The sequence below is a fragment of the Trachypithecus francoisi genome, unplaced genomic scaffold (genome assembly GCF_009764315.1).
Source record: "Trachypithecus francoisi isolate TF-2019V2 unplaced genomic scaffold, Tfra_2.0 Lachesis_group14, whole genome shotgun sequence".
NCBI classification, from domain to species: Eukaryota; Metazoa; Chordata; class Mammalia; order Primates; family Cercopithecidae; genus Trachypithecus; species Trachypithecus francoisi.
The window spans coordinates 50177669-50192103 of record NW_022681459.1 but is presented as its reverse complement, the minus strand read 5'-3'; the positions used below and the strand labels follow the sequence as shown (position 1 = coordinate 50192103).

The window sequence follows — 14435 nt, the reverse complement described above, 5'->3', positions numbered from 1 at the left end:
GAACCCCGACTCTAATCACCCACTGATCTAAGCCTGAATTAGGCTGATCCCAACTTGAGACCTTGGTTCTGGGCCCAGATCAAGCCCTTATCCTACTCTAAGACTGAGCCTTAGTCACAGACTGAATTATAGCCTCAGCCCAGACTAACCTTTTAGACTGACTCTGGAAGAAGAGTCAGACTAACCTTTTAAACCTGACTCTGGTAGAAGACTGAGGCCTAATCTTGGTCAAAGACTGAGTCCTGAGTCTAATCATTGACTGAACTCTGACCACAGACTGAATTCTGACCTTGGATCATGCAATTCTGGTCACATACTGAGCCCTAACGGAAGACTGTGCCCTGAATCTGGTCACAGACTCAGCCCTGAACTTAGTCATTGACTGAGCCATGACCCTGGTCACAGACTGAGCCTGGCTCCTGGTCACAGACTGAAGACTAAGCCCAATCATGGACTGAGCCCTGAATCTAGCCCTAGGCTACAGATTAGTCAACTAAGGGCTGACCTAGATCCTGTCTGAGCCTGACCCCGTCATAGACTAATCCCCAACCTCAGCCCACCCGAGGAAGACTGCTGGCCTAAATTACATGCTGCCACATTAGAGGCATGGATTACGGGCAGAGATCTGTCTTGGGAGATCTTGGGCTTCCCATGCTGCTGATGCCACAATGTTCCTGGTACTATTATGGTCACAGTCTCCACCACTGGTTCCACTGGCTAGTTGGTCAACCCTAAGCAGCCCAAGCTGTGGCCTTTAGGGGCCACAGCATCCGGGCTAATGCAGTGAGAGTGGTTTGGTGGCATCTGTCCAACAAACAACCAGGGCCCATGGGATACTGGGGTTTGGCTCTGTCAGCAGAAAAAACGACGACTCCATGGGGCGTCTGGCTTCAGTTACTCTGAGGCCCTTGCTGGGGTAGGGGTTGGAGTAGAAGGAAACAGTAGGATATGTCCCATTATTTTTGTAAACAAAGTTTACTGTTTGTGTTTAGGTAATTCATGCCTATTATATAAAACACAGAAGGAAAACATTTACCTATAATTTCATCCACTGGGAAATAATCGTTCAGACTTTTTGGACTGTTTCCTTATAGACATTTTTTGGTGGGGGTGTCTAGGCATATATATTTATATATACATGTATATAATATGCATATATATTTATATACATGTATATTTACATATACATGTTATATATTTTATATATACACTTATTTATTTTTTGAGACGGAGTCTCACTCTGTCGTCCAGGCTGGAGTGCAGTGGCATGATCTCGGCTCACTGACACCTCCACCTCCCGTGTCCAAGCAATTCTCCTGCCTCAGCCTCCCGAATAGCTGGGATTACAGATGTGCACCGCCGTGCCCAACTAATTTTTGTATTTTTAGTAGAGACAGGGTTTTGCCATGTTGGCCAGGTTGGTCTCGAATTCCTGGCCTCAAGTGATCCGCCTGCCTTAGCCTCCCAAGTGCTGGGATTACAGGCGTGAGCCACCAAGACTGAGCCACCAAGACTTGGTTACTGTGTTGTCACTACAATGTCCAGCAACATAGTAGGGTTAGGGTTAGGGTTAGGATCCTGTTAAGGTTGCAGCCCATCTCCTTTTTAACAGGAACTGGAATATGGTGTACCCCACCCACAGCTTCAGGAATGGGTCCCAGTTGGTTAAGCCAGTGAGCAATTCCCATTTCACCAGGCACATGATTAGATCATGAATGGACTAGTGAGATATAAGGAAATTTTTGCTCAGGGCTTTTGGGAAAGGAAGCTTATTTTCTCTCCTGAGGAGGTTGCCAGAAAAGATGATCTCCCTTCCATTAGATGTAAATGAAGAGCCCAATGGCTCTAGTTACTGCTGGCAGCCATCCTGACACCATGCAGAAAATTGGCCTACTGATAAACTGACATTATGGAAAGCAGAATGGAGAGACACCAGGTTTCGGTGGATCATTAACTGGATCAAACCTCACCTGAAGCCCTACCTGCCATTGGACTTTTTTTTCTTTTTTTTTTTTGAGACGGAGTCTCACTCTGTCGCCCAGGCTGGAGTGCAATGGCGCAATCTCGGCTCACTGCAAACTCTGCCACCCGGATTCAAGCAATTCTCCTGCCTCAGCCTCCTGAGTAGCTGGGATTACAGGTGCCCACCACTGCGCCCGGCTAATTTTTGTATTTTTAGTAGAGACAGGGTTTTGCCATGTTGGCCAGGCTGGTTTGGACCTCCTGACCTTAGGTGATCTGCCCGCCTCAGCCTCCCAAAGTGCTGGGATTACAGGCGTGAGCCACCGCACCTGGCCTGGACTTTTAAAATTATTTGAGCCAACAGATTCCATTTATTTATTTATTTATTTATTTAGAGACTGAGTCTCGCTCTGGCACCCAGGCTGGAGCGCAATGACGCAATATTGGCTCAATGAAACTTCCACCTCCCGGGCTCAAGCAATCTCTTCCTCGGCCTCCTGAGTAGTTGGGATTACAGGTGTGCACCATCATGCCCAGCTAGTTTTTGTATTTTTAGTAGAGAAGGGTTTCATCATGATGGCCAGGCTGGTCTCCAACTCCAACTCAAATGATCCACCTGTCTTGGCCTCCCAAAATGCTGAGATTACAGGCATGAGCCACCGGGCCTGGCCCCTTTATTTTTATTATTTTTTGACACAGGGTCTTACATTGCCCAGGCTAGAGTGCAGTCGTGCAATCTAGGCTCACTGCATTATTTTTTATTTTTTCTAGGAGATGGGGTCTCACTCTGTCTCCCAGGTTGGACTGCAGTGGTATCATCATAGCTCACTGTAGTCTCGAACTCTTGGGCTCAAGCAATCCTCCCACCTCAGTCTCTGGGGTAGCTGGGACTACAGGCACTGCCATACCTGGCTAGATTTTAAATATGTTTTTTTAGAGATGGGTTCTCACTATGTCATCCAGGGTAGTTTGGAACTCTTGGCCTCAAGTTATCCTCCTGCCTCAGCCTCTTGAGTAGCTGGGTTTACAGACACAAGCCACCACAACCAGCTCCCTTTATTGTTTAAGCCAGTTTAAATTGGGGTTTCTGTGACTTGCAGCCCACAGCATCACAACTCCCAATTGATATTACTATATTACTGCTTTTGTTGCTTTTTTCTTGCTATTTAACACCATAACCACGAACATTCTCCATGTCTGTCAATCTATGCTGCATATTATTATTATTATTTTTTTGAGATAGAGTCTCACTCGCCCAGATTGGAGTGCAGGGGTGCGATCTCAGCTCACTGCAACCTCTGCCTCCTGGGTTCAAGAAATTCTCTTGCCTTAGCCTCCCAAGTAGCTGAGATTACAGGCAGCCACCACCATATCCGGCTAATTTTTTTTTAGTAGAGATGGGGCTTCACCGTATTGGCCAGGTTGGTCTCAAACTCCTGACCTCAGGTGATCCACCCACCTCAGCCTCCCAAAGTGCCAGGATTACAGGCGTGAACCATCATGTCCAGGCTGCTGCATCATTTTTAACAATTGCATGGTTTTCCATCCTATGGAGGTACACTAATTTATTTAACTCATCCCCTGCTGTGACATGCTTAGGTTGTATCCCCAGTTCTTCACCACAATAAATGGTATTCTAATAAACAAGCTTGACCTAACAGTCCTCTCTCTGATGATTACTTTGGGGCTAATTCCAAAAAATGGAATTACTGGGTCAAAAAAATGTTTTTAGGGTTTTGATTTTGCCCTTCAGAAAGCCAGGGTGAATTCATATTCCCACAGCAGTAAACAGAGTATTAGAGATAGCTTACTATGTGAATAGTTTGTACAGGACCAATCATATTGATAACATACTCATATATTTATAGAAAACAGATATTAAATAACAGCTCTAAGCTTTTTTTTTTTTTTTTTTTTGAGACAAAGTCTCGCTCTATCACCCAGGCTAGAGTGCAGTGGCACAATCTTGGCTCACTGCAGCCTCTGCCTCCCAGGTTCAAGTGATTCTCCAGCTTCGACCTCCTGAGTAGCTGGGATTATAGGCATGCACCACCATGCCCGGCTAATTTTTGTATTTTTAGTAGAGAGGGGTTTCACCATGTTGGCCAGGGTGGCCTCGAATTTCTGACATCAAGTGATCTCCCTGCCTGGGCCTCCCAAAGTGCTAGGATTATTGATATGAGCCACCATGCCCAGCCAAGCCTATTATTTTTATAGCTTTACAATCAAGTTAGTGAAGGGGAAGTTAGCAGGGTGCAAACAAAAGACTCAGTGCAGACTTGACTTCTCTAGAAGGCACAGTAGGCTCATTGTCTAGGGCCCACCATACTTATAGGGGGTCCACGAAATTTTTTTTTTTTTTTTTGAGATGGCGTCTCACTCTGTCACCCAGGCTGGATGGAGTGCAGTGGTGTGATCTCGGCTCACTGCAAGCTCTGCCTCCCGGGTTCACGCAATTCTCCTGCCTCAGCCTCCCAAGTAGCTGGGACTACAGGAGCCTGCCACCACGCCTGGCTAATTTTTTGTATTTTTAGTAGAGAAGGGGTTTCACTATGTTAGCCAGGATGTCCCAATCTCCTGACCTCATGATCCGCCCTACTCGGTCTCCCACAGTGCTGGGGTTACAGGCATGAGCCACTGTGCCTGGCCGAAAATGTTTTTAATATCCTTTAAAATGAGAAGGATACACTGAGAAGTTAAAGTTATTAAAAAAAAAAGGAAACATATACTAATAATAATAAATCCAGCCTAGATTATAGTTATCTTTTTACCAAAGCAATTGAAAGTCAAATATATATATAATATTTATGTATATTATATATATTTAATGGAGGCATGTATCCATATCCCAGCTACTCAGGAGGCTAAGGCAGGAGCATTGTTTGAGGCCAGGAGTTCAACACTAGCTGGGGCAACACAGCAAGACCCTGGCTCTAAAAAAAAAGAAAAACGGCCAGGCGCGGTGGCTCAAGCCTGTAATCCCAGCACTTTGGGAGGCCGAGATGGGCGGATCACGAGGTCAGGAGATCGAGACCATCCTGGCTAACACGGTGAAACCCTGTCTCTACTAAAAATACAAAAAAATTAGCCGGGCGAGGTGGCGGGTGCCTGTAGTCCCAGCTACTTGGGAGGCTGAGGCAGGAGAATGGCGTAAACCCGGGAGGCGCAGCTTGCAGTGAGCTGAGATCCGGCCACTGAACTCCAGCCTGGGCGACAGAGCAAGACTCCGTCTCAAAAAAAAAAGAAAAAGAAAAGAAAAAAGAGGCCGGGCACAGTAGCCCACGCCTGTAACCCCAGCACTTTGGGAGGCGGAGGTGGGCGGATCACTTGAGGTTGAGACCAGCTTGACTAACATGGTGAAATCCTGTCTCTACTAAAAATAATATTATCTGGGCATGGTGGCATGCTCCTGTAATCCCAGCTACACAGGAGGCTGAGACATGAGAATCGGTTGATCCTAGGAGGTGGAGGTTGCAGTGAGCCAAGACTGCACCACTGCACTCCAGCCTGGGTGACAGAGCAAGACTTCATCTCAAAATAAAACTAAAAATTAAAAAAAGAAAAAAGAAAGAAAACCCTAGCATCCATGAAAGTCATAATGCAGCCTTGGCTCAGTATTGAGAAGGAGTCCCTAGATTCAAAGGGAAAAGAGGACAGTGATGAACTTGCTGTGTCTGCTGAAGAAAGCATGAAGAAGAGAATTGGCATCCGAATCTGGTGATCTGTTCTTTTTTATTTAATTGTAGCCTTTTTATCTGCAAATGCATATTACATCCTTAGAAAAAGAATCCCAAGATTTTCCTTCCTGTATGTTTTTGTCTTGCTTCTTTGTGGTCCATGATGCCAGTTGAGGTTGTGAGTACAATGAAACTAAACTGTCAGGATGGGAGCAGATTATTCTGTCATTTTTCTAGATCTTTGAGTTGCACATCACATCTGGGGCTGATTACTTCACACTTGTTTAACCTGCCTGTGAGGTTCACAGCAGTTTTCCTAGCTCTGTGATCATCAATGATTTCAACTTCGCCATTGTAACCATGCTTCATCACCACAGTTAGAAACCAGCTGATGACACTGGAGCACGACCTTATAGGAACCTGGTATTTGCCTCTCTTTTGGCATTGTTGATGCTCTTGAGAGCATCAGCCAGGACATTCATGCACACCATTATGGCAGCACATAAAGATGGCAGAAAGAGCGATCTGCTTATGCCTGAGATTGAGAGGTGAAGCCAGCTGGACTTCCTGGGTTGAGTGGGGACTTGGAGAACTTTTCTATCTAGTTAGAAGATTGTAAATGCACCAATCAGTGTTCTGTGTCTAGCTAAAGGAATGTAAATGCACCAATCAGCACCCTGTAAAATGGACCAATCAGTACTCTGTAAAATGCATCAATCAGCACTCTGTAAAATGGGCCAATCAGCAGGATGTGGGCGGGGACAAATAAGCGAGTAAAAGCTTGCCACCACCCCCCCACCCCCACCCCCAGCCAGCAGCTGCAACCTGCCTGGGTGCCTTTCCATGCTGTGGGAGCTTTGTCCTTTCGCTCTTTACAGTAAGTCTTGCTGCTGCTCACTCTTTGGGTCCGCACCACCTTTATGAGCTGAAACAGCCTGTAATCCCAGCACTTTGAGAGGCCCAGGCAGGTAGATTATGAGGTCAGGAGATCGAGACCATCCTGGCTAACATGGTGAAACCCCATCTCTACTAAAAAATATAAAAATTAGCCAGGCATGGTGGCGGGCGCCTGTAGTCTCAGCTACTCAGGAGGCTGAGGCAAGAGAATGGTGTGAACCCCGGAGGCGGAGCTTGCAGTGAGCTGAAATTGCACCACTGCACTCCAGCCTGGGTGACAGAGCGAGACTCCGTCTCAAAAAAAAAAAAAAGAAAGAAAGAAAAGAGAAAAGAGAAAAGAAAAGAGCTGTATCACTCACCGCGAAAGTCCACGGCTTCGTTCTTGAAGTCAGTGAGACCACGAACCCACTGTAAGGAAGAAACTCCCAACTCTCAAGATGAGTGCAGAGACATGTTGGGTTCAAGTCCCAAATGCACAGTTCACTCATTTCACTTTTGTGAGCCTGTTTTCTAGCCTGCAAAATGGAGTTCACGGGGTCTTTATGAGGTAAGGAAGGAACTGATAATGAAAGCTAACACTGTACTAGGTACTTTTTTTTTTTTTTGAGACAGAGTCTCACTCCATCGCCTGGCTGGAATGCAGTGACGCGATCTCGGCTCACTGCAACCTCCACCTCCCAGGTTCAAGCGATTCTCCTACCTCAGCTTCTGAAGTAACTGGGACTACAGGCGCCTGCCACTATGCCCAGCTAATATATATATATATATATGTGTTGTTGTTGTTGTTGTTGTTGTTTTTGAGACGGAGTTTTGCTCTTGTTGCCCAGGCTGGAGTGCAGTGGCGCCACCTCGGTTCACCGCAACCTCCGCCTCTGGGTTCAAGCGATTCTCTTGCTTCAGCCTCCCGAGTAGCTGGGATTACAGGCATGTGCACCATGCCCGGCTAATTTTTGTATTTTTAGTAGCAAGGGGGTTTCACTACGTTGGTCAGGCTGGTCTCAAACTCCCGACCTCAGGTGATCCGCCCACCTTGGCCTCCCAAAGTGCTGGGATTACAGGTATGAGCCACTGCATCCGTCCTGTACTAGGTACTGTTCTAATAAGCTTTATATGTATTAATCCCTTTATCCTGCCAACTCCCACAGGGTACACAATATTCCATCACCACAATGTGTGCTCTGGGAAATAAAAATCTTGATTGGAATTTTTGTCTAAAGAAATAAAAAGTCCAGGTGCAGTGGCTCACACCTGTAATTCTAGCACTTTGGGAGGCTGAGGCAGGAGGATCACTTGAGGCCAGGAATTTGAGACCAGCCTGGTCAGCAGCAAGACCCGGTAATCTGCTGAATAAACAAATAGTGCAAACAAGGATTCCCTAGGGTTCAGTTTTCCTATCTCTTTTTTTCTGCAACCAAATTGGTTTATTATAGGAATGCAAGGTTTAACATATGAAAATCAGTTCATGTATTTTACCACATTTAATAAAATAAAGGAGAAAACCACATGATCATCTCAATAGATGCAGGAAAACATTTGACAAAGTTCAACATTCATTCATGATAAAAGCTCTAAGAAAAATAGAAATAGAAAACTTTCTGTTATAAAACACATCAGTAATAAACCTACAGCAAACATGAACGTTTAAAGATGATATCTGGGGCTGGGCATGGTGACTCACGCCTGTAATCCCAGCACTTTGGGAGGCTGAGGAGGGCGAATCACAAGGTCAGGAGATCGAGAGCATCCTGGCTAACACGGTGAAACCCCGTCACTACTAAAAAATACAAAAAATTAGCCGGGCATGGTGGTGGGCACCTGTAGTCCCAGCTACTCGGGGGCTGAGGCAGGAGAATGGCGTGAACCCGGGAGGCGGAGCTTGCAGTGAGCCGAGATTGTGCCACTGCACTCCAGCCTAGGCGACAGAGTGAGACTCCGTCTCAAAAAAAAAAAAAAAAAGATGATATCTGGAAAAAGACGATGATCAGTTCTAGTCAACATTGTTCCAGAGGTCCCAGACAGTACAATTAAGACAGTGCAATGAAACAAAATCAAAGTATAAGGATCAGAAAGGAAGAAAACCACTTTTATTTCCAGGTAATATAATATGCATATGTAGAAAATTGTTAAAAATCTCCAGTTAAACTATTAGAGTAAGCAATACAGTGAGGCCACTGGCTGCAAGGTTAATATGCAAAAATCAATTGTCTTCCTATATGCTACTGCCAAGCAACTTGAAAATGAATATGTAAAAACAATAGAATTTGTAATGCTATAAAAAATTAAATACCTAGGAATAAATCCAATGAAAAATATGCAAGAAATTTATTCTAAAAATCACAAAATGTTATTGAAATTAAAGAAGACCTATAGAAATGGACGGACTTACCATGTTCGTGGTAGAAAAGACACAATAATGTAAAACTGTAGAGTCTCCCCACATTGATTTCTCCAATGGGAATCTGAAATCCTGATAGAAACTTGGAAGGTTTTTCTGTGGAGCTGGCCTTACATTGTACCTGGAAGTGCGAAAGGCCAAGTATAGTCAAGACAGCCTTCAAGAAGAACAAAGCTAGACTGCCTGCGGTGGCTCACTGAGGCTGTGAGCTTACACATGGCCCTCACCACAGGAAAATGTAGGCCACAGGCCAGTCATGATGGCTCATGCTTGTAATCTCAGTACTTTGGGAGGCCAAGGCAGGAGGATCACTTGAGCCCAGGAGTTCGCGACCAGCTTGGTCAACATGGTGAAATCCTGTCTCTACTAAAAAGACAAAAAAATTAGCCGGATGTGGTGGCCGATATCTGTAATCCCAGCTACTTGGGAAGCTGAGGCAAAAGAATCGCTTGAACCCGGGAGGCAGAGGTTGCAGTGAGTCCAGATCATGCCACTGTACTCCAGCCTGGACAATGAGAGGGAAACTCCGTCTCAAAAATCAGCTGGGCACGGTGGTGCATGCATGTAGTCCCAGCTACTCAGGAGGCTGAGGTGGGAGGATTGCTTGAGCCTGGGAGGTTCCGGCTGTGATTCAGCCACTGCACTCCAGCCTGGGTGATAGAGTGAGATTCTGTCTCAAAAAAAAAAAAAAAAAAAAAAAAAAAAGCCAGCACAGTAGCTCACACCTGTAATCCCAGGACTTTGGGAGGCCAAGGCGGGTGGATGACTTGAGGTCAGGAGTTCGAGACCAGCCTGGCCCAGATGGTGAAACCCCATCTCTACTAAAAATACAAAAATTAGCTGGGCGTGATGGCGGGCACCTGTAATCCCAGCTAGTTGGGAGGCTGAGGCAAAAGAATCACTTGAACCCGGGAGGCAGAGGTTGCAGTGAGTCCAGATCATGTCACTGTACTCCAGTCTGGACAATGAGAGGGAAACTCCATCTCAAAAAAAAAAAAAAAAAAAAAATCAGCTGGGCATGGTGGTGCATGCCTGTGGTCCCAGCTACTCAGGAGGCTGAGGTGGGAAGATTGTTTGAGCCTGGGAGGTTCAGGCTGTGATTGAGCCACTGCACTCCAGCCTGGGCGACAGAGCAAGATTCTGTCTCAAAAACAAACAAACAAACAAACAAAAAACGGTCCAGGTGCAGTGGCTCACACCTGTTATCCCAGCACTTTGGGAGGCTGAGGCAGGTGGATCATGAGATCAGAAGATCGAGACCATTCTGGCTAACACAGTGAAACACCGTCTCTACTAAAAATACAAAAAACATTAGCTGGGCATGGTGGCGCCCAGGACAATCGCTTGAACCCGGGAGGCGGTGGTTGCAGCGAGTCGAGATGGGGCCACCGCACTCCAGCCTGGGCGACAGAGCAAGACTCCATCTCCAAAAAAAAAAAAAAAAAAAGAAAGAACAAAGCTAGAGGACCAACACACAACCAGATGCCAAGTCTGTCTATAAAGCCATACTTAATAAGACAGCATAGTTAGACAAATGCACTGGAGGAGTAGAATAGGGTACAATATTCAGAAGTAGACTCCCAGATATTTGTATGGTTGCTTATTTATTTATTTATTTATTTATTTTTGAGACAGAGTGTCTGTCGCCTAGGCTGGAGTGCAGTGGTAGGATGTTGGCTCACTTCAACTTCTGCCTCCCAGGTTGAAGTGATTCTCCTGCCTCAGCCTCCCAAGTAGCTGGGATTACAGGAGCCCACACCACGCCTGGCTAATTTTTGTATTTTTAGTAGAGATGGGTTTTCATGTTGGCCAGGCTGGCCTTGAACTCCTGACCTCAAGTGATCTACCCGCCTCGGCCTCCGAAAGTGCTGAGATTACAAGTGTGAGCCACCACGCCCGGCTATGGTTGCCTATTTATATATAACAGAGGTAACACTGCAGAGTAGCACTGAAAAAGACAAGATTTTTAATTGAATTGGATAGCCACATTAAAAAAAAAAAAAGTAAATCCTGATTCCATAAATATAACCCAGCTGATTTAAGACCCTGTTGTGGCCTAACAGCTGTAACCCTCCTTGCATTTTCCCACCTTTGAGTAGCAAATTCCTTTCCTCACCCCAGGACAGAGAGTCTGCTCAGCAGTAGCTGTGGATGGTAGAAGGCACGCTGGTAGGTCTCAGTGGCTCCCAGAAGCCGCACCCCCTCTACCGAGCCTCACTCTCCATCTCCCACGCTCCAAAGCGAGGAGTCCTCAGAAAGTCCAGTTTCCCTATCTTATTTTTTCTTCTTTCTTTCCTTTTTTTTCGTGGATGTCCTGTCAGTTTCCCTATCTTAAAGTGGCAGGTTTGGCTCAGAAACTCCCGTGTCCCTCAGCGTCTCGCCGGCACCCTCTGCCGGCGTGAGGTGGCGCTGCCTGGCCGCATCCTGTGGGAGCGTCTACATCCTCGCTCTACAAAAGGAGCGTGGACACTCTCGGACCTGGGAAAGCGAAGGCCCAAAGGCCAGGGAGGAGCCGGGACCTCACCCTGAGCAAGCGGGAGGTAACGGCGGGGAGTCCTGGGGCGGAGACCGATCGCTGGGGGCGTGGTCTCCAGCGGGGCTGGGCCTCTAGCGGGAGTGGGGGCGGGGACGGGGCCAGCCTGCAGGCCCAGACGTGGCGCAGCGACTGGGAGGTTCGCCTCCAGCTTGCGCATCACCTGCAGTCGGGTCCCGATGAGCCTCCTGTTGCCTCCGCTGGCGCTGCTGCTGCTTCTCGCGGCGCTTGTAGCCCCAGCCACAGCCGCCACTGCCTACCGGCCGGATTGGAATCGTCTGAGCGGCCTGACCCGCGCCCGGGTAGAGGTGAGTACGCCGGCCTCCAGCCCCGACACTACCGTCCCCCAACCCTACCGTCCCCCAACCCTGCGGCCCCATGGGAGCACCGTCTGCCCCGACCCCAGGACCACCTCGAACCTCGAGTCCCTGCCTTCCCCTTGTGCCGGGACCGTCCCTCCTGTTCCCTAGCCCCAGATGACCCCAGCATCCACCGTGGAAGTCTGAGACACCGACTTTGGGGCCTGGAACTCCGAATCCTTCCCCAGCTCCCCCTACCCGGCCCGACAGCGAACACCCAGACACACTGACAGAGCAGTCTCCTAACTCTTCTTGTGGCCTATGACTCCCAATCCTGTCCCAACTTCCCATCCCCCATGACTTCATGTTCCTGGAATTCCTCCCCCACCCGGTTCCAGGGCTTGAGGTTCCAGAAAGTCTCTTTTCCTTCTTCTGGGGGGAGAGAAGGGTTTCTGGGTGCCTCCTTCCATATGCAGGAGCCAGGGAAGGGGGCAAACTCCGAGGTGGAACCGAGTTGGGAACTTGTTTGCCAGCATTTACTCTGCAGCAGCCTCCCATCCTCCCCCTACCAGGAAATTCCCTTTCGGAGTCCCTGTCTTGCTATGTGACTTTGACCATCACAGCCCCCCTCTGAGCTTTTTGTCAGCTCTGACAAAAGAGTGTAGAATGGCTGGGTGCCGGTGGTGCACCCCTGTAATCCCAGCACTTTGGGAGGCCAAGACAGGAGGATTGCTTCAGCCCAGAAGTTCAAGACCAGCTTGGGGGACATAGTGAGACCCTGTCTCTAAGGAAAAGGCTGAGGGTAGGATGGAGGAGGACCGGAGTGGGTGGTCCTGGGGTCTGCACTCCTGCTGGATGGTGGTGTCTCCTCAGGGAAGGCAGGGAGGAGTCCTCTCACCCTCCCATGTCAGGGAAGCAAGCAGATGGTCTGTGGGGCTGGGCCGCAGGTGGCAGGCAGGGTGAGGTCTGCCTGTGTAGAGTAGGGACCAGATGGTAGGTGTCTCTAATGGGGGCCCCCAGGGCCATTCTGAGGTGCTTCCTTCTGGTCTGCCTCCACTGTGAGATTTCAGGGATCAAAGGCCAAGCCCAGGTCTCTACTGCTTAAGAGGAGCAGGGTGATCATTTCCCCTGGGCATTGGGAGTCAGTCAACAGCCAGCAGGATGTACAGGCCCCAAGGCTGGCAGGCACACTCTGGGTCTCTGGCCTTGCTCTTTTCCCCTGGTGTCTCTAGGCCTGAGTCTCCCCAGCTGTATACACAGTTCCCCCTTCTGTCCACAAGGGGCCAGCATTTCCTTCACACCTTGGGAACTGCTGATCCAGGGATAACTCACAGACCGACCCAGCTCAGGGATAAGGATGCATGGCTTTGGGGATGTGGCTGGAATAAATGTGAAGGACTCCTGACCTATCCCATTTTATCCCCCTCCAGACCTGTGGGGGATGACAGCTGAACCGCCTAAAGGAGGTGAGTTTGAAGGAAGAGGTGCCTAGCTCTATTCCCCCTGAGCCTCTCGGGGAGTGGGCAACATGGTCCTAATGACTGGGGCGGGGGGGAGGATCCCTAGGAAGATCCCAAGTCAGGAGCCTGCACCTGACTTGCTTTATGACTTCACTGGGCTTCACTGCCCCGTCTGTACCTCGAGGAGACTGGGGTCATGGTCTCTGATGCTCTGGTTCCTCCCCAGGTGAAGGCTTTCGTCACCCAGGACATTCCATTCTAGTATCCTTCTGTTCTGGGGGAGGGGAAATGGGGTGGGCACTTGGGAGAATCTCCACTTAACTTAAAAAGGGGTGGCAGATGGTTTTCAACTGACAAGTGGAATTGATTGGTAGTGGCCGCCCAGAGGATTCTGAGGTTGTCTCCACGTTGAGTGGGCGAGAGAGATTGACTAGTGATGACTGCCACAGAATGAACCCTAATTTTCTCACGTATAAGCGGAGACCCTGGCCCCACCCGGGCACAGAGTAAGCGCTCAGCAATGGAGGCAATGCTGTTCCCATCAGTAAGGCTGCGGCAACCACTACCTCCCTCTGCCCACCACCACCCTCCTTAACACCACCTCCAGTCACAACCTGGTGATGAAACACCTCCCTGGGGCCGACCCTGAGCTCGTGCTGCTGGGCCGCCGCTACGAGGAACTGGAGGTGAGGCCGTGGGAGGCGGGCTGGGGGCGAGGCCAGAGGCGAGACCCAGCCTGCTGACCCCGCCCCTCCTCCGCCTCAGCGCATACCGCTCAGTGAAATGACCCGCGAAGAGATCAACGCGCTGGTGCTGGAGCTCGGCTTCTACCGCAAGGCGGCGCCCGACGCGCAGGTGCCCCCCGAGTACGTGTGGGCGCCCGCTAGGCCCCCGGAGGAAACTTCGGACCACGCCGACCTGTAGGTCCGGGGGCGCGGCGGAGCTGGGACCACCCTGCCTGAGTCCTGGAGACAGAATGAAGCGCTCAGCATCCCGGGAATACGTCTCTTGCTGAGGGCCGATGCCCAGTCCCTGGGCCAGCAGGGATGAAAGGTTCTCCCAACCCCACTTTCTTCCCTCCCCAGCTCCACTAAATTTCCTCCTGCCTTAACTGAGGCTCGACTCCTTCGTTGCTGCGGGGGGATGGGGTGGGAAGTCGGAAGAAGAACCTCTGAGGACCCCAGCGGGACCTCGCATTCCCAAGTGCCTGGC

At 49.1% G+C, this 14435-nt stretch overlaps 1 protein-coding gene and 1 long non-coding RNA gene across 3 annotated transcripts; one reads left to right on the top strand and one right to left on the bottom strand.

The window, feature by feature from the left end:
- Positions 1-6902: 6902 nt before the first annotated feature.
- LOC117096213 lies at positions 6903-11244 on the bottom strand. Its single transcript, XR_004442389.1, has 3 exons — positions 11048-11244; positions 8923-9052; positions 6903-7051 (listed from the first exon to the last, which is right to left on the bottom strand). It is a non-coding gene; the product is annotated as an uncharacterized LOC117096213 (long non-coding RNA).
- Positions 11244-14338, top strand: SELENOM (selenoprotein M). 2 transcript variants are annotated; one of them, XM_033233278.1, is made up of 5 exons: positions 11244-11772; positions 13194-13229; positions 13450-13484; positions 13831-13909; positions 13989-14338. In XM_033233278.1, exons 1-5 carry the CDS (start codon positions 11644-11646, stop codon positions 14145-14147), a joined length of 438 nt encoding a protein of 145 aa, XP_033089169.1. In that variant the 5' UTR covers positions 11244-11643; the 3' UTR covers positions 14148-14338. The 2 variants fall into 2 exon arrangements, with proteins under 2 accessions (XP_033089169.1, XP_033089168.1); XM_033233277.1 differs by having other exon boundaries at positions 13381-13484.
- Positions 14339-14435: the final 97 nt, after the last annotated feature.